The 25739-nt window shown below is 35.1% G+C and overlaps 1 protein-coding gene across 1 annotated transcript in view; it reads left to right on the top strand.

The window, feature by feature from the left end:
* The window catches only part of DNAJC10 (DnaJ heat shock protein family (Hsp40) member C10), a 47430-nt gene extending 26020 nt beyond the window's left edge, over positions 1–21410 (top strand). The window contains exons 14-23 of the mRNA XM_073218586.1: positions 3232–3359; positions 3601–3717; positions 6850–6951; positions 8215–8370; positions 9338–9471; positions 10404–10457; positions 10777–10924; positions 14282–14401; positions 16536–16640; positions 21290–21410. Of these exons, the coding sequence (XP_073074687.1) occupies positions 3232–3359; positions 3601–3717; positions 6850–6951; positions 8215–8370; positions 9338–9471; positions 10404–10457; positions 10777–10924; positions 14282–14401; positions 16536–16640; positions 21290–21301 (1076 nt within the window). The 3' untranslated portion in view covers positions 21302–21410. The remainder of the gene's footprint in view (positions 1–3231; positions 3360–3600; positions 3718–6849; positions 6952–8214; positions 8371–9337; positions 9472–10403; positions 10458–10776; positions 10925–14281; positions 14402–16535; positions 16641–21289) is intronic.
* Positions 21411–25739: the final 4329 nt, after the last annotated feature.

Genomic DNA, 25739 nt, shown 5'->3' with positions numbered 1-25739 from the left:
TTATGACCATTACTTTGAACTATTCATCTCTGTTTAGTTCTATTTCTCACTTGTTCTTTGATTTGGAACATATTTCTCTGCTCATTTTGCCTGATTCTCTGTTGTTTCTATGTATTAAATAGATCAGATACATCTCCCACTCTTAAAGGAGTGGCTTTATGTAGAAGGTGTCCTGTGGGGCTCTGAAATGCAGTGTCCTAGTCAGCAGAACCAGGCGCTCCAGGGGAATCCCTTGTGTGTGTTGCATGTGCTTTTCTGTCATGCTGGGCTGCAACTGCTTGCAGGCCTGCTGTTGGGCATAAATGGCTCCCAGTCCAGCTGGCCGAGAGGTAAGGCTACTGTGGGCTCACTAACGGGTTTCACTAGCCTCTAGTATAGCTGGCTGTAAGTCCTGCACATAACTGTCATGTGCTGGTGTGTCGGGCTGCTCGCCTGCCAGGAGCAGTTTTGTGGGGGACACCAGTCCTGGCCAAGGACACTCCATCTTCTAACTTCCTTCAGAGTGAACTTCAGGTTCCATAGTATAGGAGCAGTGACTTTGTCTGGGTTTGTTTGCTACTCTTATCTCCAGCACCTAGAAGGATGCCTGGTGCACGTAGCAGGAACTCAGTAAGTAGTTCTTAAATTAATAGGGCACATTCACAGTCTGATTCTGCTTGTTTTCAGCCTCTTCTCCCAACTCTGCCCCTCCAAATTATCTTAGCTCCATCTACTTGTAAATCCTTGAAAACAGCATGTTCTTTCACTTCTCTGCCTTCACACAAGATTTTCTTCCTCTTGCATTGCAGTCATTACTTTCTGTCCCTAAAAATATTTAGCAAATGTCAAATTGCTCTTCAGTGTTTACCTTAAAGCATTATGCATATACCATGAATTTCCCAGTACTTCCTTTTATATGCTATCACTAAATTCATAGCATAACTTGTGTTGTTTCTTTGGCCTCTACATGTGCAGATACAGTACTAGGGAATAGGAGAATTTGGTGAATTGTTTTTAATCTCTGCCTTAACATTATGGACTAGTAGAGAAAACAAAGAAGTAAATGGGCAAATTTTAAAATGTCTAACGTGAGGCATATTATCTATTTTTGAGTAGTAAATTAATTGCCCTAAAACTTAGCAGCTTAAATCAACAAACATTTATTAACTCACACAGTTTCTGGTGTTTAGGAATCTGAGAACAGCTTAGCTAATGGTTCTGACTTGGGTTTTCTCATAAGGTTGCAGTGACGGTAGGCTAAGACATAAGGTCACCTGAAGGGTAGCCTGTAGCTGCAGGATTTGGTCCAGGCTGATTCATGGACTAGTCTGCAGGCCTTAGTTTCTTGCTGACTGTTGGTCAGAAGCCTCAACTCCTCAGCACATGGACCTCTCTATACAGCTGCTATAACACGGCAACTGGCTTTTCTCAAAGTGAATGATTAGACACAGACACATGCATGCACAAAAACAAAATGTCTTCTATATAATGACACAAAACAAGCATCACAGCCACCATATTCTGTGGGTCACATATACACAGCCCTGGTACAGCAGTGGTGTAAGTACATGAAGTAGGGATCATTAAGGAGACTTGGAGACTGACAATCACAAGAAATAAGCAAGGGTTACACTTAGGAATAACACTTAGAAGGAACAGTCTTCTGAGGTTAGATCAAGGAATCTTTTTGTTGAGATCTACAATGTAGGTAATGGTTACCCAAAAGAAGAGGTAGCAAACACATGCCAAGCACAGGAAACAGCAAATGTATTCATGAACTTTGAGATAAAGCATCATTCATTTTAGAAAGAAAGAATTTCAGAATAGTGGAATGCTGAGTGTTGGAAAGGAATGAGACTTGAAGCTACAGAGGTCACCAGGGGTCCAAATTAAGTGTTTCATCTGTCAGGTAAAGGAATTTGAACTTTATCCTGAAGACATTCATCCATTTAAGCAGTGATAGGACTTAACTAGTTTTACTGTTAGAGAGGTGACTGGCTGCCAAGAATGGGTGGAAGCAAGGTTGGAGGAAGGGAGTGCCTCATGCAGTCATTTAAGTAAGATAATATGGCTGCCTTATCGTGATATGAGTGAAAAGAAGTGAACAGATTTTTTAAATATGAAGAATATAAAATCAAACCTGATGATTTGTTTCCTATGGGGGAATAGCAGAAAGAAGCTCAAGTTTCTGACTTGGTAAACTAGCAAGTGAATGACTGTACCATTCAGTGAGGATGAGAACACTTAGGGGAGGAGCTGATACAGAATACACACCCCAGTTCACAACCAGATGTAGGCCTGGGTCTCAGGAGAGGAGTTTGGGCTGAAAATTTAGATATAAATAACCATATTATGGTAATGAAAGCCTTGGCAAGGATGAATATGTCTGAGAGTAAAGAGAAGGACAAGAACAGGACCCTAAAGATTACTCTTCGGGGATGGTGAAAGCTAAAGGAATACGTGAAGTAATTCATGCAACAGCAGCTAAAGAGTAAGAAAAAAGCAGGAGAATGTGGTATCATTTATCACTATACTTACATATTTGTGAAAATGTTTCTCTCTTCTACTGGACTGTGAGTTCTTTAAAGAGGATGGTATCTTTTTTCATTTTTGCCTGCCCTATGGCATTTAAAACAGGCTGACTCATAATAGGTGCTTGACTTAATACTGACTCTTGAGTGAATATGTCAAAGGGCACATGGAAAAATGGACTGTTTGCCAAACCAAGTATATTCTTTAGGCAATGGCAAATCACCAGAGGCCTTTCCTTAAACAAGGGTACAACTTGGACAGATTAATGTTTTTGTAAAATTACTATGGTAGCAACATACAAAATGGATTAGTTCAGGAAGATGGGGCAAAAAGATCTGGTTAGTTATTGTACCAGACTGAATTTAGGGTTTGGAGGTGGTAAGAGAGAGCATGAGTGGAGTTACAGTACAAGGACAAAGAAAGAAGGCAAGAATCCCTCTGAGAAATCATATTTAGGCACCTAGTAGATAATTATGGCATTGGCAAGAAAGGAAAGGTGAGAAAAGGAGCGAGTTTGGAAAATAGCTTTGATTTGCAGCTATTACGGTCATCCAGGAAACAAGAGTGAAGGAGTGGGTCCTCCTGGCAGGGCAAACCTATGCATATGTAGTATACAGAACACAAAATCCTCACCAAAATCAAGATGTTCAATAAGTTTATCTTCCTTTCTTTAATATTTTAAGTATAGAAGCTTTGAGATGTTTATATTCAATTTCAAAGGAAAGAAGATTCTATATGATATACTCGCCTTTGCCAAAGAAAGTGTTAATTCTCATGTTACCACACTTGGACCTCAGAATTTTCCTGCTGATGACAAAGAACCATGGCTTGTTGATTTTTTTGCCCCTGTAAGTAATTTTCAACTGTAAAATTTCAATATTGTTAGATTTTATCATAGAAAACATTTTCTAATTAATCTTGAACCATGAGTACTAAGAATTGTGTTACTCAGTTTTGATCACTAACACATATTGCATCTAAGCATGTGCCAGTGTACATTTCTCTTTCTTAGCATATTGCTTGTTGCAAAAATAACATGTTTTTTTATTTCATTTGGCTCAGTGCTTACAGATATTTTTTCTTTCATAGTGGTGTCCACCATGTCGAGCTTTATTGCCAGAGCTGCGAAAAGCATCAAAGCATCTTTATGGTCAGCTCAAGTTTGGTACACTAGATTGCACAGTTCATGAGGGACTATGTAACATGGTAAGGCATCGTATATAAAAAACATACTCTAATATTTTTGTAAAATAAAGGCCTTTGGCAGTCTAAATTATTAATAAGATAGCTTTTTCAAATGTATATGTACATTTAGACTATTAAATTCAACAAAACGATACAAAGCTATGATTGGATTAAAACATTAATAGATTATATGTGTAGATTGGTTTTATCTAACTCAGGAAAATATTTAATTGACTTGATAAGGTATCTACATAATTTTTCAATTATTTAGCATCTGTTTTTTTTTTTTTTACTTAATAGTATTTTTTGGTAGTTTATCGTTTTTTCTCTTTGTCTTTCCTCATGATTATCTTTAAAGTATAGTTAATATTTTCTTATTAAAATTCACTCTCAGTTCCAAGAAAAAGTTAGAAATCATACCTCATGATGAAAGTATGTAATACCACTTCTAAAATATTCCTGGAAAAAGCAAATCAAACCTAAATCGAACAAGCCTCCAAATCTCTCAGTGTATAGGAAATACAGTGACAGGAGCATGTTAAGTGACACCATGGGGCATGCAATCTGCAAATCCCAGCACATAAAAAATTTTACAGGACCAACACCCAGTTTATTGTATTGAAAGAGGAGAAAAGGAGATTAAAGAAACTTAAAACACATATTCAAATGCAATGTTTAGGTTTTCTTTGGATGCAGTTCAAACAAACAAGGTGCACAAAAATGAGAGAGGGGTAATGGGAAATTTGAATACTGATAGGATATCTGGTGATTTTCAGGAGTTATGGTTCATTTTTAGGTGTGAAGAGGATAGTGTGGTTATATTTGTGGGAAAGTCCTTATGTTTTAAATATACTGAAATACTTACGGATGAAGTGATAAATTATCTGCAATTTGCTTTAAGCTTGGGGTAGGAGTAGAATGGGAAGGGAGTATAGATGAAAGAGTAGCCATGAGCAGATGATGGGTGACTCTATAAGAGTACATGAGATGTCATTACTCTGCTTTTGTGTGTATGTTTTAAATTTCATAAAAACTAAAACTTTTTAAAAGATAAATGTAGAAGAAAGGAAGGGAAAAATAAGTGGAAAAAAAGCAAGCATTATGTTTCTAAAACATGATAGAAGTAAAGTAGGGTACAATCTTTATGGCATCTGTGTGAACAATAATTTCTCACTGCACACATACACACACACAATAAAAACTAATGAATATGAATGAATTTGACTACATTAAATGTTACAACTATTGCCAAAGAGAGATACTATAAAGGCAAACAACAGACTGAGGGAGGAAATATTTGCAGTGTGTATAATTGACAAAATTTTAATGTCCAGAATACAAATCAATTTTTTTTAAGTAGAAAAATTAGAAAGTTTACACACATTTCATGAAAGAGGGCATCCAGTAAATATGAAAAGTGTTCAACTTCACTAGAAAGTACAGATTACAACAATAATCATACCCTCCCTGTCCATCAAATTAACAAAAATTTAGAAATCTGACAATAACAAGTATATGAATACATAAATAATCCAGTCATACAGTGGAGTACCATAAAGCATTTAATATTCTTGGGAAAATACTATATCTATCTATGCCAGCATGGAAAATTTCAAAAATACCATGTCATGTGAAAAAAGCAGGTTGTAGAATAGTTTATAGAATAAAATAAAATTGCATAAAGTTTTTAAATGCCCAAACATTACAATATACTGCTTATGGATCCTGTGTACATAGCAAAAGTATAAAAACATCCATCAATTGGATACACACTTATTTCACAGAACTGGTTGCTCCTAGTGTCAGGGAAGGAAGGAGATGGGATCAGGACCTTCCAACAATCTGCCAGTGTGGCAAAAAAAAGTTGATCTTCCTTAAATATAGGGGAGGTACAAGTGGATATTTGCTAAGATTATTTTCTCACCTTTTCATTATGTTTGAAATTTCATTAAAATCAGTTTAAAAATGGAATAAATAAGGCCTTTGGTTTTGAATGTATGCTTTGAAAAGATGCTAAGCAAAGATACAAAATTAATGTGATAAATAATAATTATCTTAATTAAAATCCTTTAGTTTTTCTGCTTTTTATCTCAACTGTTAAATATTCCATAAATAATTGAAAAAGTAAGGATTTAAACTGTAGTAACATACAACTCAACTTGGGGGAGAGGCCAGTTTTCACTACTCACTAGTTGGGGGACCTTGACCTAGTCACTTAACCTTTCAGTGCCTCAGTTTCCTCATCCGTAAAGTTGACTCAGTAATTTTAGCCTCTTGAATAGAATTGTGAGGAATAGATTAGGAACTACAAGTTCAAGTGCTAAAAAGGTGCTTGACACATTCTAAGCACTTGTGAACCGTGAAGTAAGTTAATTGAATTTGCACTCATTTTACAAAAGTTTGGAAAAATGTACCCTTTTTTTTTTTTGAATGCTAGTTAAAGATTCCAACTTGCTAAATGACTGCTTGTCAACTTTAAGGATGCAAAACTCAGCTGCCACAAATAAACAGATCTCCTGACAACTTTTTTAAAAATTAAAATTAAAACTTTAAATGCTTCCTGGGCTACTGTTCATGTTAATTCTCAGGAGGCAGTTATAGTTTATTTCATACCATAAAAACTATCTTGCATAAAGAGTAAAATTGACCACATTCTTTGAGCATGATTCCTAATTCTAAAACATGGTTGTGTATACATTTAATTATTAGTTAATTTCTTCATTCTTGTTACTTTATTTCCTCCATTTTTGTATACTTTAGACAATATGAAGTATTTATTATGGCTTCAAAGAAGACTTAAGCTCTAGTCTGCTCTTACAGTGTTACTCGTCTTGGGCTCTTACAGTGTTACTAATCTTGGTTCAGGAGAGAAAAAAGGGACCTAACTCAAGACTACCCAAGCTCACCTCTCAGTGTCTCGATGCCTATGGATTTTATGGCTAATGAGTAGCTATAAATAAGGGTCAGGTGTTCATCAATACAGCTATGAATTCATTTTCTTCGCTAAATTTGGCCAGGCTAAAATTTTTCAGTCATCAGCAATTTAACAATGGGTTTTTTAAATGTTGTTGTTGTTATATAAATAAAGGCAAATGGGTTATAAATTTGAAACAAATAGGTAAAATATATAATTTGTATTCTTACTCCTAACAGTATAATATTCAAGCTTATCCAACAACAGTGGTATTCAACCAGTCCAACATTCATGAATATGAAGGACATCACTCTGCTGAACAGATCTTGGAGTTCATAGAGGTATTTTAAATTAATTTAACCTATAGTATTATAAATTATAGAGGAATTCATTTTAAATGTATGACTATAATCCTTCTGAGTCTGTATATTTTGTATAATGTATAATACTTTGAGTACTGTTAAATAACAGTATTTATTTTCATGCCAAAACATTTCCTGATAAAATTAATTTTCTAGATTTTTATGATGTTTTACTCTTATTTTATACTTACTATAAACTCTGAGAATATAAGTCTTATGTTTTGTATGTTACCTGGTATGGTGCCTTATACTTAGTGGACACAACTATTTGTTGAATACATATATGAAATTATACTTTTACATAAAGCCTTGTCACCCCCAACCCTATTTTTTCTAGAACCCCCACAGATTGTTTCTTTTAGGTCCTACATAAATGAGATAGGAGTAAACCCAATATTATCCAGGAAACATGTGGGTAGAGTAGTCTTGCCCCACATTCCCAGAGGAGGACCTGTCAAAGCCTGGGCACCTCATGCTAAGCCCGTGTTATTAGCACAGGAGTTCCCTACATCTGAAGCATCTCCTCCTTTTTTTTCTCACTAATTGGCTTGATTGACTAAAATAATTACAGGTGCCTCCTAAGAAAGACATGAAAAACTACCTCGGTATCCATATTGGGACCATTCTGTTCTGTCCTACTCATCCTCCAGAGTAATAGTTTTTGGTTTTGTGTGACTTTGATGATTTCCCCCGTGAAGCTAACATTGTCGTTGGTATTAATCCAAACATGGTATGCTACAGCTTTGTCATAACAGCATTTGGAACAAGAATCTATAGAGAGATTGTGCAGTATCTACCTCCAGTCAGAATGTCAGAGAAATTAAAAAGTAGGTTGTCCGTTAATCATTAAAGGGTCATTTGCAAACCAACAGTTGGTTCTAACACAGAACTGTGAGGCCTATGTAGATGCCTGGGCAGCTCTTGGAACTCTTGTCTCATCTGCCTAGAACCCTAAGTAAAGTTACTTCCCTTCCCTACCTAAGGTGATTTTAGTGATACATAGAAAAGAGACAATATACATTAATTTAAGACTGATGGGCAAAATCCAAACTTAAAAAATAAATTAAGGATCATTTCTTCCTTTTTAAAATAATTCACTATGAATTCTCTTCAGAATATCCTTAAGTATATTTTGATTTTTGGGAAACAAACTTTTCTAAATGACATATGCCAATAATTTGCCAAGTATATATGAACAATCCTTTTTTATATCTGTTATAATGAAAACTGTATTCTCTTTAGGACCTTATGAATCCTTCAGTGATCTCCCTGACACCCACCACTTTCAGTGAGCTAGTTAAACAAAGAAAACATGATGAAGTCTGGATGGTTGATTTCTATTCTCCATGGTGTCATCCGTGTCAAGTCTTAATGCCAGAATGGAAACGAATGGCCCGGGTATAATAAAATAGTTTACTTTAAATATTAACATTTAACTAAACATGCTTGTTTAACAGAATAATTTTGAAACTAAGATGAATGAACCCACCTGTAGATTATCACTTAATAACAGTTCTGGTCATACCACGTTGATTTCAAGCTTTTCCTGTCTGGTATGTGAATGGTAGAGAATAATCAACCCTTTTTTTCTGTCATTTATTTGGTACATATTTGACCAAATTTCTGCCATCAACCCAAAGATCCCCTTTATTTTCTATTAAAACTTTTAATACTCCTTTATTTTTAGAGCTTAAAGATAACATTTCTTCACAATATTATAGAACTTTAGAGTAAGAAAAAATAGCCTTGGTCATTAAAACATTTGGATTTTTTTAATTTCCTACATACAGACTATTATAAATTGTAAAAGACTGGAAACAAATTACTTAAATGCCAGAATGGAAAATGCAATTACTGGTTTATATTCCAACATAAAAAATGAACAAACCTAAGAGTTAAAGTGACTTTTAGTATCTTAACATTTAAGATAATACAATTTTGTGCTCTTTGCAATAAAACTTTGAAATTCAGGTGTGAGTTAATATGCTACCTGCAACCATGTCTCCATTTGAAAAAATAATTCTTTAAAATACAATTGGGAAGACCTTCATTCATTCGTGGTTTCTAACACTCTGAAATTTAGAAATACATAATTTTTCCCCATTTAATAGGTGAAGGTGAATGAAATTGTTTAAGTCAGCAATAATTGTAGAACGTTCTGTACAAAAATTAGATTTCCAGTTCATTACTATAAATGTTCTATTATGTTTTAAGTCCTTACCCATTTTTATTTTGGTGAAAATCACTGATAAATGATGTACCATTTCAGTTTTGATTTCTCCATCATAAACATATATAAAGTAGTTATGGAGGTAATTTTATTTTAATCACTTTGCTCTACTAATCCCTTTTTTTTTCTTTTTAGACATTAACTGGACTGATCAATGTGGGCAGTATAGACTGCCAACAGTATCATTCTTTTTGTGCCCAAGAAAATGTTCGGAAATACCCTGAGATAAGATTTTTTCCCCAAAACTCAAATAAAGCTTATCAGTATCAGTAAGTGTTGCCTAAGATTTTAAGGCATTTATTATAATCACTTATTTATACAGTTAAAATTTTAAAGTTATCCTAACTAAATAAAAGTTAAGCCAAACAAATATTTTAGGGGAGCCTACCATGTTAAGATAATGTATTAAGGAGAACTTGAGAAGATGAAAAGAAAATCGAACAGTCCCACTGCTCATGAAGCTGACAGTCTAGTAAAGGAAATAGGGAGAGGAAGAATCGACACTTAAGTCCCACTCGGTGTCAGATCCTTTGCTCATATTATTTCCACTAGTCTCAGAGCCTGAGAAGTAAGAATTTTTCCCTTCTTACTATTATAGATAAGTAGACTGATTCACAGACCTTGATAACTTTCCCAGGTCACACGGATGCTATGGCTTGAACGTGGGGTTTGACCCAGGCCTGTCTCAGTGCCCATCCTATTTCCACAGCAGCACATGGTACTTCATGTAGAAGACTCGTGCAAAGCAGAATATAATACTTTTTAAAAAGTAAAAATAAAACATGGATTTCAAAAGAGGAAGAGGTAAAAACTCAGAGGAAATCACAAAAGGCTGTATTTATAGAGTGGCTTTTGACATAGGTCTTAAAATGTGGGTAGGAATTTGACAGTAATAACTGAAGTAAAGGTTCAGAAGCCAAAGCCTCAGACATTTTGAGTTTTGCCATCCCCATGGGTCTAGGACATTACCAGTAGGCAGCTAAACATTCAGGCCTATCTGGAGCACAAACAGACCTCAAGACTAGAGAAAAATATATTTGGGAAGCCATGTAAGCCATATTTGTAGCTAGGTATCACTGAGAACACAGATGCTGGATAAAGTTAATCAACTAAACTTTTCTTTTAAATTGCTACAATTAAATTGTCTTCGGAACATAGCCAATAATAGTACTATTAACAACTTACTTATTTTTTCTTCCAGTAGTTACAATGGTTGGAATAGGGATGCTTATTCCCTAAGAATCTGGGGTTTAGGGTGAGTAATTCAAATCTGTATCACTGTATAAGATAGACTCCTTGCTAGGTACCCTTTTCTCATGTATGTAGTTATATTTACTATGAGTTAAGCTTCTAGCATTTAATGTACTCAGTAAAGAATTATAATTTATCAAGATAAGATGTGCTTTATTATGTTGTCACTTTTTGAAGTCATTTTTAACTTAGAAAGTCATTTAACTTTGAAGTCATTTTTAACTTCAAAGTTCATTTTTAACTTAGAAAGCTTTGCAATGTTATGTTTTAAATGTTTGCTTTGGTTTTGTGTAATGAAAAATAATTTTGATCCCTTACCACAGATTTTTGCCTCAAGCATCCATAGACCTAACACCTCAGACTTACAGTGAAAAAGTTTTTCAAGGAAAAAATCATTGGGTCATTGATTTTTATGCTCCTTGGTGTGGACCTTGCCAAAATTTTGCTCCAGAGTTTGAGCTCTTGGCCAGGGTGAGTCCTGTATACTTGAATAAGTTGTTGTTGCATGCATGTTTTTACAATTAGATAAAGCATTTTAAATATAATTTTTTTCTTTAAAGTTTGTGAATTTTTTAAAAACTCTGTTCCATATCTATGACTATAATCTCCGCGTATCTTTCTTGATGAAAGCTTTTAGCTAGCATCACTCTCTTGGTTGAGGACATCATCTACCTAACCATAATAGCCAGAAACCTCACTTCTGCAGCTCATTCCCTCTTTCTTCCCCCCCATCCACCATTATTCTGCTGCCCTCCAGACAATCACTACATCCTGTCAGTTCTATCTAAATGCCTTTCCTATCTGTCACCTCCTATCCATCTCCTCCGTTAGCCTTTGTTCAAGCCTTCATCATCTCTCACCTCGACTTCTCACACATGCCTTTTAAGTAGTCTCATATTGCCAGTCTGCCTTCTTCAGGTCTGCCTGATGAGCTTTCTAAAATGTTTACCTTCTCAGGCTTCCTGTTAACTTGTTTCTTAACTTGCATCCTTGACTAAGGTCTGTGATCTGACCCTTCCTACCTCTTCAGCTTTATCTCTGTCCCCCATTCCACACCTTACACTCCAGATACAACAAAGTATTCCAAATTGATGAACAAGTACCCCTATGTACATGCTGTTCTCTCTCTAAAATACTAACCTTTCCCTTGCCTTGATCATCTGGATCTTTTCTCCCTACCTACAGAACCCTGCTCCAGGGGCACTTCTGTGTTCTCTGCACTTCTCAATTAATCAGTGTCATCTTAATTATCTTAAGCTACACCACCACACTTAGGTAATGCATGTTAATTTTTTACCTGTTAGATAATCTGTGTCATCCATAAGACTATGAGCTTCTTGAGGGTGAGGTACATGTCTTGTCTATCTTGATACCTACCATATCTAACTCAGTAAATACTTTTAAAATTAAACTGAATACATAAACTGAATGCAATCTAAGTTTCTGTTGTTTCTGTCATAACAGCCCTATTAGTGACCTGATTGGATTGTCAGCTTCCTTGCCTGTATAATCCAAAAACGTTGCCATGGATTGCAAAACATTCATTAGAATGAGAAAGCCCCAGTTCTATCAGTCTGAAACAAAAGCTGAATAATCCAAGTCATGACAATTTTTTAGCAAAGGTATTTCAAAGGTTTTGCAAGTCATAAAAGATTATTTTAGCTATTGACTTGTCCTTCAAATAAGAGGTTATTCATCTTTTTCCCAATTATTGTGTCTTTTTCTCTTACACATTCTTTTTTTCCAATAATTCTGTTTTACTCTCTCATCCCTCATGTACTAAAAATATATTTTGTAAGGCAGCTATATCATGAATACAGCAGAAAATTAGTAAACCTGAAAAAGATCATTCAAATCCTAAGTGCCTGGTGAAAAACATTATGCTAAATACTGGAGCTACAAAAATACAAAGATAAAAGTTCCATATCTTTAAGAAGATATTCTAGTGGGAAGATAAACTGCAAATAAATGTATATAATACAACAGGATCGTTGCTGTAGTTAAATTAGAGTGAAGCAAAAACATGCAAAGAAGAATGTCAGTCATGCCAGGAGACAAGGCTTCACAGAAAACTTCATTATTTGAGATGAGAATTACAATGTGACTAGGAGTTTGGCACAACTGGATTGGCTAGAGACTACTCTAAGCAGAGAAAGCAATTATTTGTGGAGATGCAGGGACACAAGAAAGTGGGTCATGTTCAGGGATCTCCACTGTTGGTCCAGCATTACCAGAATATAAGACCAAGGAGAATTGTAAAAACTAGATTAAGAAGTAGGAGATTTGGTCTCCTTCCTCACACTGTTGACATTGTGTGCTCTTGCTCAGTGATTTCATATTGTTCAGAATGTGTTCTGTATATAAGCATTAGAGGAGAACTGTCGGTATGGCAGGATCCATTTCACATTTTAGAAAAGTCACATTGAATGGATTGAATACTGGCCAAGAAGGTCAGAGAAAGCAATTTAGAGCACCAAAAACAATGTGGTGTCCTCCTAAAGTAATTGTGAATCCGAAGTTAACTAATACGTAAAATAAACTTTAGAAATGACATAAAGCTTAATTTAAAGTAACATTCTAGATTTCTCTGACCTCCACGTGAGTGTGTTCATATGTGTGCATACGTGCTTCTGCAGCACCTTTGCTCGTGCCCTAACACGACTCAGTCTACCTAGTGCCTTCCCCAGCTTGAGGACAAAACTAGAGGCAGCAAAGTTATTTTAATTGTCCTGAAGTGAGAGATTATAACCTGAACCATGATTAGGGTGGTGGTGATAAAAAGAATGGGACAAAAGAAGATTAGGATTTAGTGTTCAGTTGATTGTGATAAATGTGGGAGAGAAGTCTGGAATGACCGTAGTTACTGGCTTGAACTGGGTAAATAGTAGAATAGGGAATAGAAGGAAGAGTAGGTTAAGGGGAAAGGATTCATTTTAGAATGTTGTATTTAAGGTGCTTATTTAGCTAAAGAGCCAGTATATGTGAAAATGAGGGGAGAGGTTGGGCTTAGTAGCATACAGGTATTTGGGGAGATTGTTCACAGTGAAAAGACTGCTGACCAGAGACAGAAGTGTGATTGGATATTACAGTGTGAGGGGCAGGTGTAGGAGTTCCCATGCCGGAAGGGAGGAGGTACTGCCAGAGGGGCAGGAAGGCCAACAGTGAATAGTGATAAAGGCCAAGAGAGAAAAGAAAGGAGTGGTCAGCAAGGTGAGGTGTCCATTCATTTGATCCATATACAGGTCATTGATGAACTTACAGCAGTTTCAGTGGAGGGACAGTAAGAACAGAAGCTAGAGTAAAAGCTGCGGAAAAGTAAGTAGATGGTGTGGGAGAAGTGAGAGAGTAACTGCTCAAAGAGAGAAGCAGGCTGATAGTGGAAACAGGGAGTTAACTAAGGATCCTTTCTTCATCACAAGAATATATGCTGAAGAGTACAAGTAAGAGATCTGACAGGGAGGCACTGGAGGCTGTGGGTGGAGTAGACAGCCTTCCACAGGCAAGGAGCCTCGGCCCAGGGCACCAGAGAAGGGAGGAAGGGCAAAGACAGGATCTGAGATGTTTGTGGTGTGACACACAGGGTGTGGGTGCCAGCAGGTGGCTCAGGGTAAAGGAGAATGTATTTGCTATTGGGGAGGTGATGTTGGGTAAATAGAGCCAGTAAGAATTTCCTGTTTGAATGGAAAATGGAAAGGATTAAAACTAATTTTTTAAAATAACAAATCCGTAAGTTTATAAAACTTTGAAATTATTAGTATCATACCGCTTTGTGGTCGCCAAAATAGTCTATGACAAACAGAATAGCAAACCATATTTTTCTCTTTTCAGATGATTAAAGGAAAAGTGAAAGCTGGCAAAGTAGACTGTCAGGCTCATGCTCAGACTTGCCAGAAGGCTGGTATCAGAGCCTATCCAACTGTTAAATTTTATCCCTATGAAAGAGCAAAGGTATGTACAGGGCGTCCTCTGTGGTTCCTTCCTTTAGCAGCCTAAGCTCAGAAAATGTGTTTTTAGACTGAGTAATGCTTTTTTCTATTTTTTTCTCCCTTTGTCATTGTTTATTTTATTGCTTATTACTGAAGCTATCTGTTTCCGTATACACCAAGTGCTTGTAAAAGATTTTTCTTTTTCACAATTTTGATCTCCATTGCCTTAAAATTGTTATACTCATGAATAGGAAAACTATTAAGGAAACATAACAAAATATTAATAATTGTGGTAGGATTCAAAATAAATATTTCCTGTGAAGTTTTACATTTCCTGCTTTAGAATTTTTGTTATTTTTTCCAGGAAAAGAAGAAAAATTGAGATAATACTATCATACCACCTGTATAAGAGCCTTAATACCAGAGCTTTTATCTTGAGGAATATTTATTAGTGATTTACACGACAATATGAAGGATTTTGTACACTACAGAATTAAGATTCTGTGGTTCAGTCGTAACTCCTTTGTTTGGGCCACTGACAATATGCTTTTCTTTCCAACAGGAAAACTAGACATCTACCAGTGAGTCTTAAAATTCAGGTGATAACCTCTCTGATCATTAATAAGAAAGCATGTGTCTTTTAGCCAGTATAATTGCTAATTGAAAGAGCTCGACCTTTTTTGCTGTCTTCCCAACTAAAAGAATGACATTTTTGACAATAGGACTGTAATATAATAAATATTTGCTATGTGTTCTTCTTTTCTGTTAAAACATTTGAAATAAGTAATTTCAAATGTTTTAATACTTTTTGAAAAAGCATCAGATTAAGATCTCATTTATTAGCAATTATAAAACATTTTGAAATAGTGCTAAGTACAGGCAGAGAATGACAAATACCATGTGATTTCACTTATTTGTGAAATATAAAAAAAAAACAAAACAAAAGGAACAAAACAGCATTAGACTCATAGACACTGAGAAATGACTAGTGGTGACCAAGGGGAAGGGGTTGGGGTGGGTGCTTGATCAAGGGTTGGGGGGATAAAAGGGCACAATAATTCGCAATTATAAGTTGATCACAGGGACTGTTGAACCCTGTGATGTACATTTGAAACCAACATATGATTGTATATTAACACTTCAATAAAAATTTTAAAAAATAGAGCTTAATAAAGAAATCAGATGATGAATTTCAGAAATCTAGAGTTATCAGACACTTAGATTTTTCAGTTAAGGACTTTGATTTGCTCAAGAGGCTAACTCTACTACCAAAACTAGCCTGGGGAAAGCAGAACTCAGTGAGAGTAAAGGAACTTATACCGGAGTCTGAATCTTTGCTTTAGAATCACTAGCACTACTTTTCCAATTCTCAGAACAGCTGAGAAATAGATGGCATAAATAAGTGTTGTAGGCAATATCAGTATAATTAGCTGTCACAGAATTATCCACACCACAGAGGGAGCTGTTTGAAAAGATACTGTTACCTAATGCATTCAGAGAAGTCCAAAGGACAAGATCAAGACCCAAAATATCCCTGTCCAAATCGAAAGACAGGGATGCTGTCCAGAAGGCCTGGCCAGATGAAAAGGCCAAAGCAGAATAATGATTGGAATAAACAGAAATACAAACCAGGTGGACAGTTACACACAAAAACAAAATCCTAGCATGTAGTGTGGGGTTCCCACCAGAAAAAAATAAACAGTTGGGTCCAGATCCAAAAGAAGCAAGCCTGGGTATATTGACCTGTTCCATTCCTCCTTTTCAGTCACCTTCCTGCGGTAGGCAAATGAGAACCAGGAAACACACATTGCTTTCCACTGTCATTTGTGAAGATTGTGTCTGTGCTGAAGATTGTATAAGAATGATTTGAGTCCTCTGGGGATATCTTTTCTTTACAATTTAAATGTTCTGAGGCATTTGGAGTTAGCAGTTCATTTTTCACAAGGAATTATTTTACATATTCACGTAACAGTATTTTTAGTATTTATTTCAGGTAAATTATGGATGATCAACTATATTTTTGCAGCACTAATCCCTTGAAGAAATTGGAGTTTCAGACACTTGGAAATTTAAGGAATATTTAACCCATTTTCTTAGAAATGTCATGTTTTGATTAGAAACTCAAAAGATTGTAAGAAAAATGTTTTTAATTTTAGAGAAATACTTGGGGAGAGCAAATAGATGCCAGAGATGCAAAAGAGATTGCTACCTTAATATATGAAAAACTAGAAAATCTCCAAAATCATGGAAAGAGAAATAAGGTAAGTACTAAGTGTAGAGCTGACTTTGGTAAACAATTATCTAAACTTATTCTTACTCTGCATTATATCTCTCAATAAACAGATTAAATGAAGCTTCAAAGAATAGTAAGGAAAATACAATCAGAACGTAGCCTCTAGATACTGAAATGTTTAGAAATTTAACTATGGCAATAAATCATTTAAATTCACTTCAAATGTAAATAAAGAATCAACTTGTTAGGAATAAATATACTGGAGCCTCATATACATTTTAGATAGCAAATTTTCTTTAGTGTAGTCAGGATGTGCTAAAGCCCACATTCATCTTGGCTCCTTTTCCTGCTATTCTTCAAAAGGGCTGTTCATTATCTTTTTTTTCCTTCATCCATGTGACTTTATTTTATTGTTGGGATGTTATACCTATTTATCCACTTCATCTGTTTTGTCCATCCCCCTTCCCTGTGTCAACCCCTAGTTTGTTCTTTGTATTTATGCATCTATTTGTTCATTCCTTTTTTTTTTTTTTTAAGATTCCGTAGGTAAGTGAAATCATATGGTGGCTATGTTTCTCTGACTTATTTCACTTAGCCTGGTCCCCTCTAGATCCATTCATTGTTGTGAATGCAAGATTCATTGTCTATGGCTGAGTAAGTTTGCATCGTGTGTGTGTGTGTGTGTGTGTGTGTACTACATCTTTATCCATTCATCATTCAGTGGATACTAAGGTAGCTTCCATATCTTGGCTATTGTAAATAATGCTGCAGTAACCATTAGGGTGCATGTATCTTTTCAAATTAGTGTTTTTGTTCAGGAACATGGCAGAAATGGAATTACTAGGTCTTACAATTATTTCTATTTTTGATTTTTTAAGGATCCTCCATGTCTTCCAAGTGGCTCCACCAGTTTACATTCCCACAAACAGTGCACAGGTTCCCTTTTCTCTACATCTTCACCAACACTTGTTACCTCTTATCTTTTTGACACCGGTCATCCTGGCTGGTGTGAGGTGATAACCTCATTGTGGCTTTGATTTGCATTTCCCTGATGATGTGATGTTGAGCGTCTTTTCATGTGTCTTGGCCGTCTGTATGCCTTCTTTGGAATAATGTCTATTCAGTGCCACTGCCCATTTTTTAATTGTATTTTTTTTGATGTTGTATCAGTTCTTATATGTTTTAGATATTAACCTCTTATCAGATATATCATTTGCAAATATATTCTCCCATTCAGTAGGTTAACTTTGCATTTTGTTGATGGCTTTCCTTTGCTTTTTCCTAAAAGCTTTTTAGTTTTATATAATTCCACTTGTTTGTTTTTGCTTTTGCTTCCCAAGCCTGAGGAGACATATCTAGAAAAAAATCGCTAATTCCAATTTCTGAGAGTTTATTGCCTATGTTTTCTTGTAGGAATTTTATGGTTTCAGGTCTTATATTTAGGTCTTCAATCCATTTAGAGTTTTTGTGTATTATGGTATAAGAAAGTGGTCCAGTTTCATTGTGTTGAATGTAGCTGTACAGTTTTCCCAACACCATTTATTGAAGAAACTGTCTTTTCCCCATTTTATATTCTTGCCTTCTTTGTTGTGGACTGACCATATATGCATGGGTTTATTTCTGTACTCTGTTCTGTTCCACTGATCAATCTGTCTGTTTTTTTGCCAGTACAATACTATTTTGATCACTGTAGCTTTCTAGTATAGTTTAAATCCAGGAGCATGATACCTCCAGCTTTGTTGTTCTTTCTCAAGATTGCTTTGGCTATTTGGGTTCTTTCATGGTTCCATACAAATTTAGGATTATTTGTTATAGTTCTGTGAAAAAATGCAGTTGGTATTTTGATAAGGTTTGCCTTAATTCTGTAGATGGCTTTGGGTGATACGGACATTTGACAGTATTCTTTGAATCTGTGAGCATGAAACAGCTTTCCATTTATTTATGTCATCACCAATTTCTTTCATCAGTGGCTTATAGTTTTCACAATAAACCTCTTTCACCTCCTTGGTTCAGTTTATACCTAGGTATTTTATTATTATTTTTGATGCAATTGTAAATAAGATTGTTTTAATTTCTTCTTTGTGATATTTTGTTTGTATAAGGAAATGCAGCATATTTTTGTATATTGATTTTGTGTCCTGCAATTCATTTATTCTAACATTTGTGGTCTTCTATATAAAGTATCGTGTCATCTGCAAATAGTAACAGTTTAACTTCTTCTTTACCAATTTGGATGCCAGTTTAATTTCATTTTCTTGTGTGTACTTCCCAGTACTATGTTGAATAAAAATGCTAAGAGTAGACATCCTGTCTTGTTCCTGATCTTAGTAGAAAAGCTTTCAGCTTTGTACCATTGAGTATGATGTTAGCTGTGGGTTTGTAATGCCTTTATTATGTTGGGGTATGTTCCCTCTATATCCACTTTGTTGAGTTTTCATCACAAATGGAAGCTGAATTTTATCTAATGTTTCTTCTGTATCTGTTGAGATGATCATGTGGTTTTTATCTTCCTGTTAATATAGTATATGACACTGATTGATTTGCAGATGTTGAACCAGCCTTGCATCCCTGGTATAAACCCCAGTTGGTTGTGGTGAATGATAATGTCAAATTTGTTGAATTCAGTTTGCTAACATTTTAAGGAATTCTGCATTTCAATTCATCAGGAATATTAGTGTATAGTTTTCTTTCTTTGCAGTGTCTTTGGTTTTGATATCACAGTAATGCTGGCCTCAGAGAGTGAATTTGGGAACAGTCCTAACATTCATTCCTTTTCTATTTTTTGAAGTAGTTTGAAACAGATAGGTATTAACTTCTCTTTAAATGTGTGGTAGAATTAATTTATGAAGCCACCTGGTCCTAGACTTTTTTTTGTGGAGGTTTTTGAATACCTGTTAAATTCCATTGCTAGTAATTGGTCTGTTCAGTTTTCCTATTTCTTCCTGCTTCAGTCTTGAAAGATTGTGTTTCTAGGACTTAAGCCATTTCTTTTAGGTTGTCCAATTTATTGGATGTAATTTTTTTATAGTAATCTTATAATCCTATATAATGCACACATAACTGGTATCGGTTGTAACTTCTCTTTCATTTCTGATTTTTTTTTAGTCCTCTCTTTTTCTTGATGAGTCTGGCTAAAGATAAATCAGTTTACCTTTTCAAAAAATTGGCTCCTAGTTTCATTGATCTTTTCTTCTTCTTGGTCTCTATTTCATTTATTTCTGCTCTGAAATTTATTATTTCCTTCCTTTTCCTAACTTTGGGCTTTATTTTTCTTATTTCTTAAAGTGTATGGTTAGATTGAGATTTTCCTTGTTTCTTGAGGTAGGCCTGTATCGCTTAAACTTACTTCTTAGAACTGCTTTTGCTGCACAAAGATCTTGAACCACTGTTTTTATTTTCATTTGTCTTAAGATTTTGTTTGTTTTTAGTTTTCTCTTTGATTTCTTTATTGACCCTTTGGTCGTTTAATAGCATATTGTTTAGCCTCCATGTGTTTGTTTTTTCCAGTTTTTTTCTTGATTCAAGTTTCATACTGTTGTGATTAGAAAAAGATGATACCATTGCAGTCTTAAATTTATTGAAACATTTTGTGGTCTAATGTGATCTGTCTTGGAGAATGTTGATGTGCACCTGAAAAGATTGTGAATTCTGCTATTTTATGATGAAATGTTCCATATATGTTAAGTCCATCTGGTTTAATGTGTCATTCAGAGCTACTGTTAACCTTACTAATTTTCCATCCAGATGATCTATCCATTGATGTAAGTGGGGTGTTAAAGTCCCCTACTATTACTATATTACTGTCAATTTCTTCATGTCTGTTAATATTTGCTTTCTGTATTTTAGGTGCTCCTACTATTGAGTACATAGATATTTACAATTGTTGTATCTTCTTGCTGGATTGATCCATTTATCATTATGTATTGCCCTTCTTTGTCTTTAGTCTTTTGTTTTAAAGTCTGCTTTGTCTGATATAAGTATTACTCCACAGCTTTTTTTTTTTTCATTTCATGGAAGATCTTTTTCCATCCCTTTTTCCTACATAAATCATTGTCATTCAGGAACATACTTAGAAACAGACCAAAGGGTCCATGAATGCTGTAGTGCTTCCTGGATGGAATTTCATTCAACCATGTATGAGGTTTCTTGAATTGATTCCCTATCAGGAGGCAGCCTCTGGAGAGGGCTTGAGATGTCTGGCTGAAGTTCCATGTTGGAGCCACAGGCCCGGATGTAAAAAGCCTTATAGCCCGCTTTGAGAATTGTATTTTATCCAAATCTAAAAGATAAGAGATAGCTATGAATCTTTATTTTTTTGGTTGCAGTGCACAAAAGATTTTCTGATGTTTTGGCTATGTTCATTTTCTCAAGTGTTTTATTTTTAAATTGTGATTGTTATTTCATGTTAAATATTTGAAATAGAAAACAGTCATAAACCAGGATAAGTGAAATTAAGTTAAAGAGCATACCAAAATATGACATTGAAAGTGTATAAGACTATAATTGGTAGTATCTGCCATAAGTAGTTAAGAACTTTGAGATATCCTTTTCCAATTTTCCATTATTATAGTTAGGCAAGGCATATTTCATGTGTGATCCATTAAATAAGAGTAGTGAGTAATTATTTTTGAAAAGATATAAACTCTTTTTCTTTCAATCATTTTCATATTATTGTAGGATGAGCTTTAATGATGAAGATGAAGAAAAAATCAAAAAGAAATTCTGACAAGTGATATCAGAAGATATTTTTTTAGAATGTTACTGCATCATGATGGGAATAAATGAACATTATCTTGGACCTGTAATTGCAAGTCTGAATTCTGTACAACATTAGTATAAATGAAGGGTGTGCATATCTTTTCTGTAAAAAGCCAGATTGGAAATATTTTAGGTTTTGTAAACCATACTATCTATAGTTGTCACATTCTTTTTGGTTTGGTTTTGTTTACAACCCTTTATAAAATGTAAAAATTGTCCTTAGGTCAGGGCCATGTACAAAAATTCAGTAAGCCACAGTTCATGAACCATAGATTGCTGATACCTGAAAATGAGGTTTAAACTGGTGAGCCTTCTGTGCTGTAATCTACATAACATGTATAAGTTAGACAAAGTAGACTGGCACTTGATGTTCCATGGTTGGTTAACTTGGTTTTCAGTCACCTAAAAATAGTCTCAAAATGATTCTCTGACCATGTTTCATTTAAAAAACACAATGTGGCAAAATAAACAGATATCCTATTTCCGTGCTATAGTACAGTGAAGAGATTCCTCACTTCCCTTTCTAAAGGTTGAATAACTGATGTTAATTTTTCACAATTAAAAAAAAAATTTTGTAACAAAAGGTAAATCATACAAATTTCTGCAACATCTGGAAATACCTGAGGAAAAAATATTTATAGCAATTGCCTGGGCATTCTAGAATGCCCTTAAATATATTGACTATGTAGAGTTATATATTTTAAAGATATGTGTTCATTTATTTTCCAGATAGCTTTCATAAAAGTTTCCCCTGTGATAGTAATAGACTTTTGAAGCATCTAATATTTATGTTTTTGCCTTCTGGACTTTTGTTTTGATATGCAGATTTTCTTTACACTTGCCTTTATTTCTTCATAGTTGTGTTTCACTCTTGTTCTATCTCTTCATTATTCAAATATGAAAAATAACTGCAGGTTTGTTTCACTGTATCTCATAATGGTACTGTGGTTATTCCAATTAGTTTACTACTGAAGGCTGCCATTTTCAGATAAACATTTGGCATACTAACTGAAGTTGTTTTTGTAAGAAAAGCATATAAATCTAAGGATGCAGTCTTTTAGGTTTCTTAGTTGTTTAGACTCAAAAGAATCCAAAATTTTTTTCCTTGCATCTTAACGAAACATGTAACTTGTAGTTGTTTAGTTGTAATTGAAAGTGTATAGAATGGTAAAAATTTCCCAGTTGATGAGAAGAGGTCAACAAATTTAAAAACAACTTCAGTTTCCCCAAAAACTTACTGGATTATGCTTTATTTTATTGGAAATGGTTATTTTGCCTTTGTTTTTTTTAATATCACTTTACCCCCTTCCCCAGTATTTCCTTATAAAGGTTGTTAATTTTTATATAAACTGTAGCTATAAAGTAAGTTTTTCATTTTTAAGTCTAACCCTGTTCTTCATAGTCTCTCCCATATTGTTGCTAGTGTATCCTTAAGTCCTTATCTTGGATTCTACTTTACCCATGTGAGCACATATAGAATGATCACCACTTCTAACCTTAATTTAACACTTTTTTGAATTGTGATCAGTAATAACAAGTGCCTTTTATTAAATTTTCAAAGCTGGAAGTTTTCAGAATTGGCTTGTTTTTCTACAAGAAATCCAAAATGCAATACCTAAGAACACCTCGGTATTTACTGAATTAGTGTGCCAGTTATGTGACTATCATTGTGCTGGACAGTGAGGAGTATACAAAAGAAATCCAAGGCATGGGCCCTGTCTCTCAAGTGTCTAATTCACAGTTCTGAAGCCAAACCCACAAGTTTATAGGTTCCTGTACTACTACCTATAATTTCAAACTTACTAGTTTAAAAACATCTTATGCAGTAAACAAAATAGTAAATATTATATATCTTCTAGCTTGGTCTAAGTATGTGCCTGTGGAATCAGCTCTAAAGCTAGGGCCACCTGGGAGTCAAGTAATTTATGTCAAAAGTAATATGTATCAGGAGGCTATTTTCTGTAATCATATGAGTGTCATTGGGTATTTCAAAGACAGCTGGAATAATTAAAGGTTTTAATGGCCACATTAGTACATAGACCATCTTTAAAGGTTTGTATCAATATTGAATCTAGGAATGCAGTGTCTTGATTACTTGATTGCACTATCTAGTCATGTGTACATTAACTTAGTAGTCTGTTGCCTTGAGAATTAATAATATTCAAAAGTGTGCTAAAGTCCATGTTAACTACTGATACAGAACTCTTCATTAAACATTAAACTGATATCCCAAACATTTTACTGGAGGAGATAAGATATTTTTGTAAGAAAAATGAAGAGATTTGGTACAATATAACGTCACAGGAGTCTCCTAAACTCACCTCCTCCTATGGACACACCCCTATGTACAGCTCCATACTGAACAACTCCCTCTGTGAGAAATCTAGACACTAGCTGAATGACTCCTATGCATCGGATGAAGGAAGAATATCCATGTCAAAATGGTAACAGGCTGTGATAGTCTTACCATAAACCCACCCTGGGTGCAGACACAACCAGGAGGGGAACTCATAATGCCCAGTTTCTCCATGAAGAGTGGAAGATCTGGTGCCCCAATTTTTAGGATTTCAACCTGAGAGGTGGGCCCACAAAACATAGCTTTGAAGAGATACGTCTTGCATCCATGAGACCCATGATGCTATAGCAACCTAAGAAAATGTTCTTGACAGGCTCACGTGGACTCACCATGGCTAACTCTTCAAGGTCCAGCATATAGTCAGTATACAGAACCGCTTTCAGCCTTTCAGTGAAAGAAGCCTATTTACTTCTTTTAAATGCTTCAGCCTGAGGAACAAGCATTTAGTTTAACACACCTAGAGGCCAAATGCAGGATTCTCCAGAGACCACAGAGGCTGGCATTTACCATCTTTACTCTCTTCCTCACTCCAGGTTGCCAATACCTCCCAAAAAGGAGGTTGTATACACATCTGGCACCCCTGCTTGTGGTTGCCACCCAGGGGACAACCCTTGATCACCTGGCTCTGGTGGCTTTACATTTTCAAATACACAGTATTATAGCAAAGTTCTTAGTCTCTGTCACCCCAGGACTCAGTGCAGAGGGAACAGATAGAAATGCCTATCTCTCACTCTTCCCATGAAAGAGGTATATTTGCATACTTTAAAAGCTGCTGCCCAAGGCTTCTAATCAGCCTGCATCTAAGTGCTGACATCATCCCTTTTGGGACACTGACAAGTCTTGCACACTCACAGCTACTGAGAGCCATTAAGAATGAAGTTTGCTTGGATAATCCCAAAGGATTGAGAGAGTTGAGAACTAGTGTGGGCCTGATTAATAAGTTTATTCTCCTACATGAGACCAAGCCTTCAAGACTGAAAGGGATGGCTGTTTTATCTAAGACATGGAAACCAATACAAAGAGTAGAAGAAAATGACACAGGAATAAGTTACAAATAAAGGAACAAGATAAAAGTCAGAAAACGAACTTAATGAGGTAGAGGTGTTTTACCTGTTCATGAGTTCAAATATGGTCATAAAGATACTGATGTCAGATTTCAAAATGCATGAATAGAAGGACAATTTCTCACATAAAATATAAGAGGTACTAATATCACAGAGCTGAAGAATAAAAAAACTGAAAAATTCAATAGTAGTATAGATGAAACAATCAAAGGATCAGCAAACTTGAACACAGGGAAGTAAAATTTGATCAGAGCAGCAAAAAGAAAAAAGATGATAAAGAGTGAAGATAACTTATAGGACACCATCAAGCAGACCAATATTTGCATTATAGGGGTCCCAAAAAAGAGAAGACAGAAAGGGATAGAAAAATTGAAGAAATAAAGGCTGTAAACTTCCCTAACCTGGGAAAAGAAACAGACATCTGGATCCAGGAAGCTCAGAGAGTTCCAAATAAGAATCTAAAAAGACCCAAACCAAGACACACTGTAATTAAACTTTCAACAATTAAGGACAAGGAGAGAACTTAAGAGAAGCAAGAGAAAAACAACTTGCTATGTACAAGGGATCCCTCTAACACTATATTTTTTTTCAGCAAAACTTCGCAAGCCAGAAGGGAATGGCACAATACATTAAAAGCACTAAAAGAAAAGAAAATAGCCAACCAAGAATACTATACCCCCACAAAGTTGTCCAGAATTGAAAGAGAAAGTTTTCCACACAAAAGCTGAAGGAGTTCATCACCACTAGAGGGACCTGACAAGAAATGTTAAGGGACTTCTTTAAGCTGAAAAAAGGGTATTAATTAGTAACCAGAAAATGTGACAGTATAAATCTCACTGGTAAAGGTAGATTCAAAATACTCATAATGTTGGTAGGTTAATCACATAAATCTAGTATTAACTCAAAAGTAGTGAAAATACAATAATCTTGATATGATAAGATTTAAGTT

This window comes from Manis javanica, chromosome 12 (genome assembly GCF_040802235.1).
Source record: "Manis javanica isolate MJ-LG chromosome 12, MJ_LKY, whole genome shotgun sequence".
In the NCBI taxonomy this organism is placed as follows: domain Eukaryota; kingdom Metazoa; phylum Chordata; class Mammalia; order Pholidota; family Manidae; genus Manis; species Manis javanica.
The sequence above is the reverse complement of the archived record's forward strand: the minus strand, read 5'-3'. Positions and strand labels throughout refer to the sequence as shown.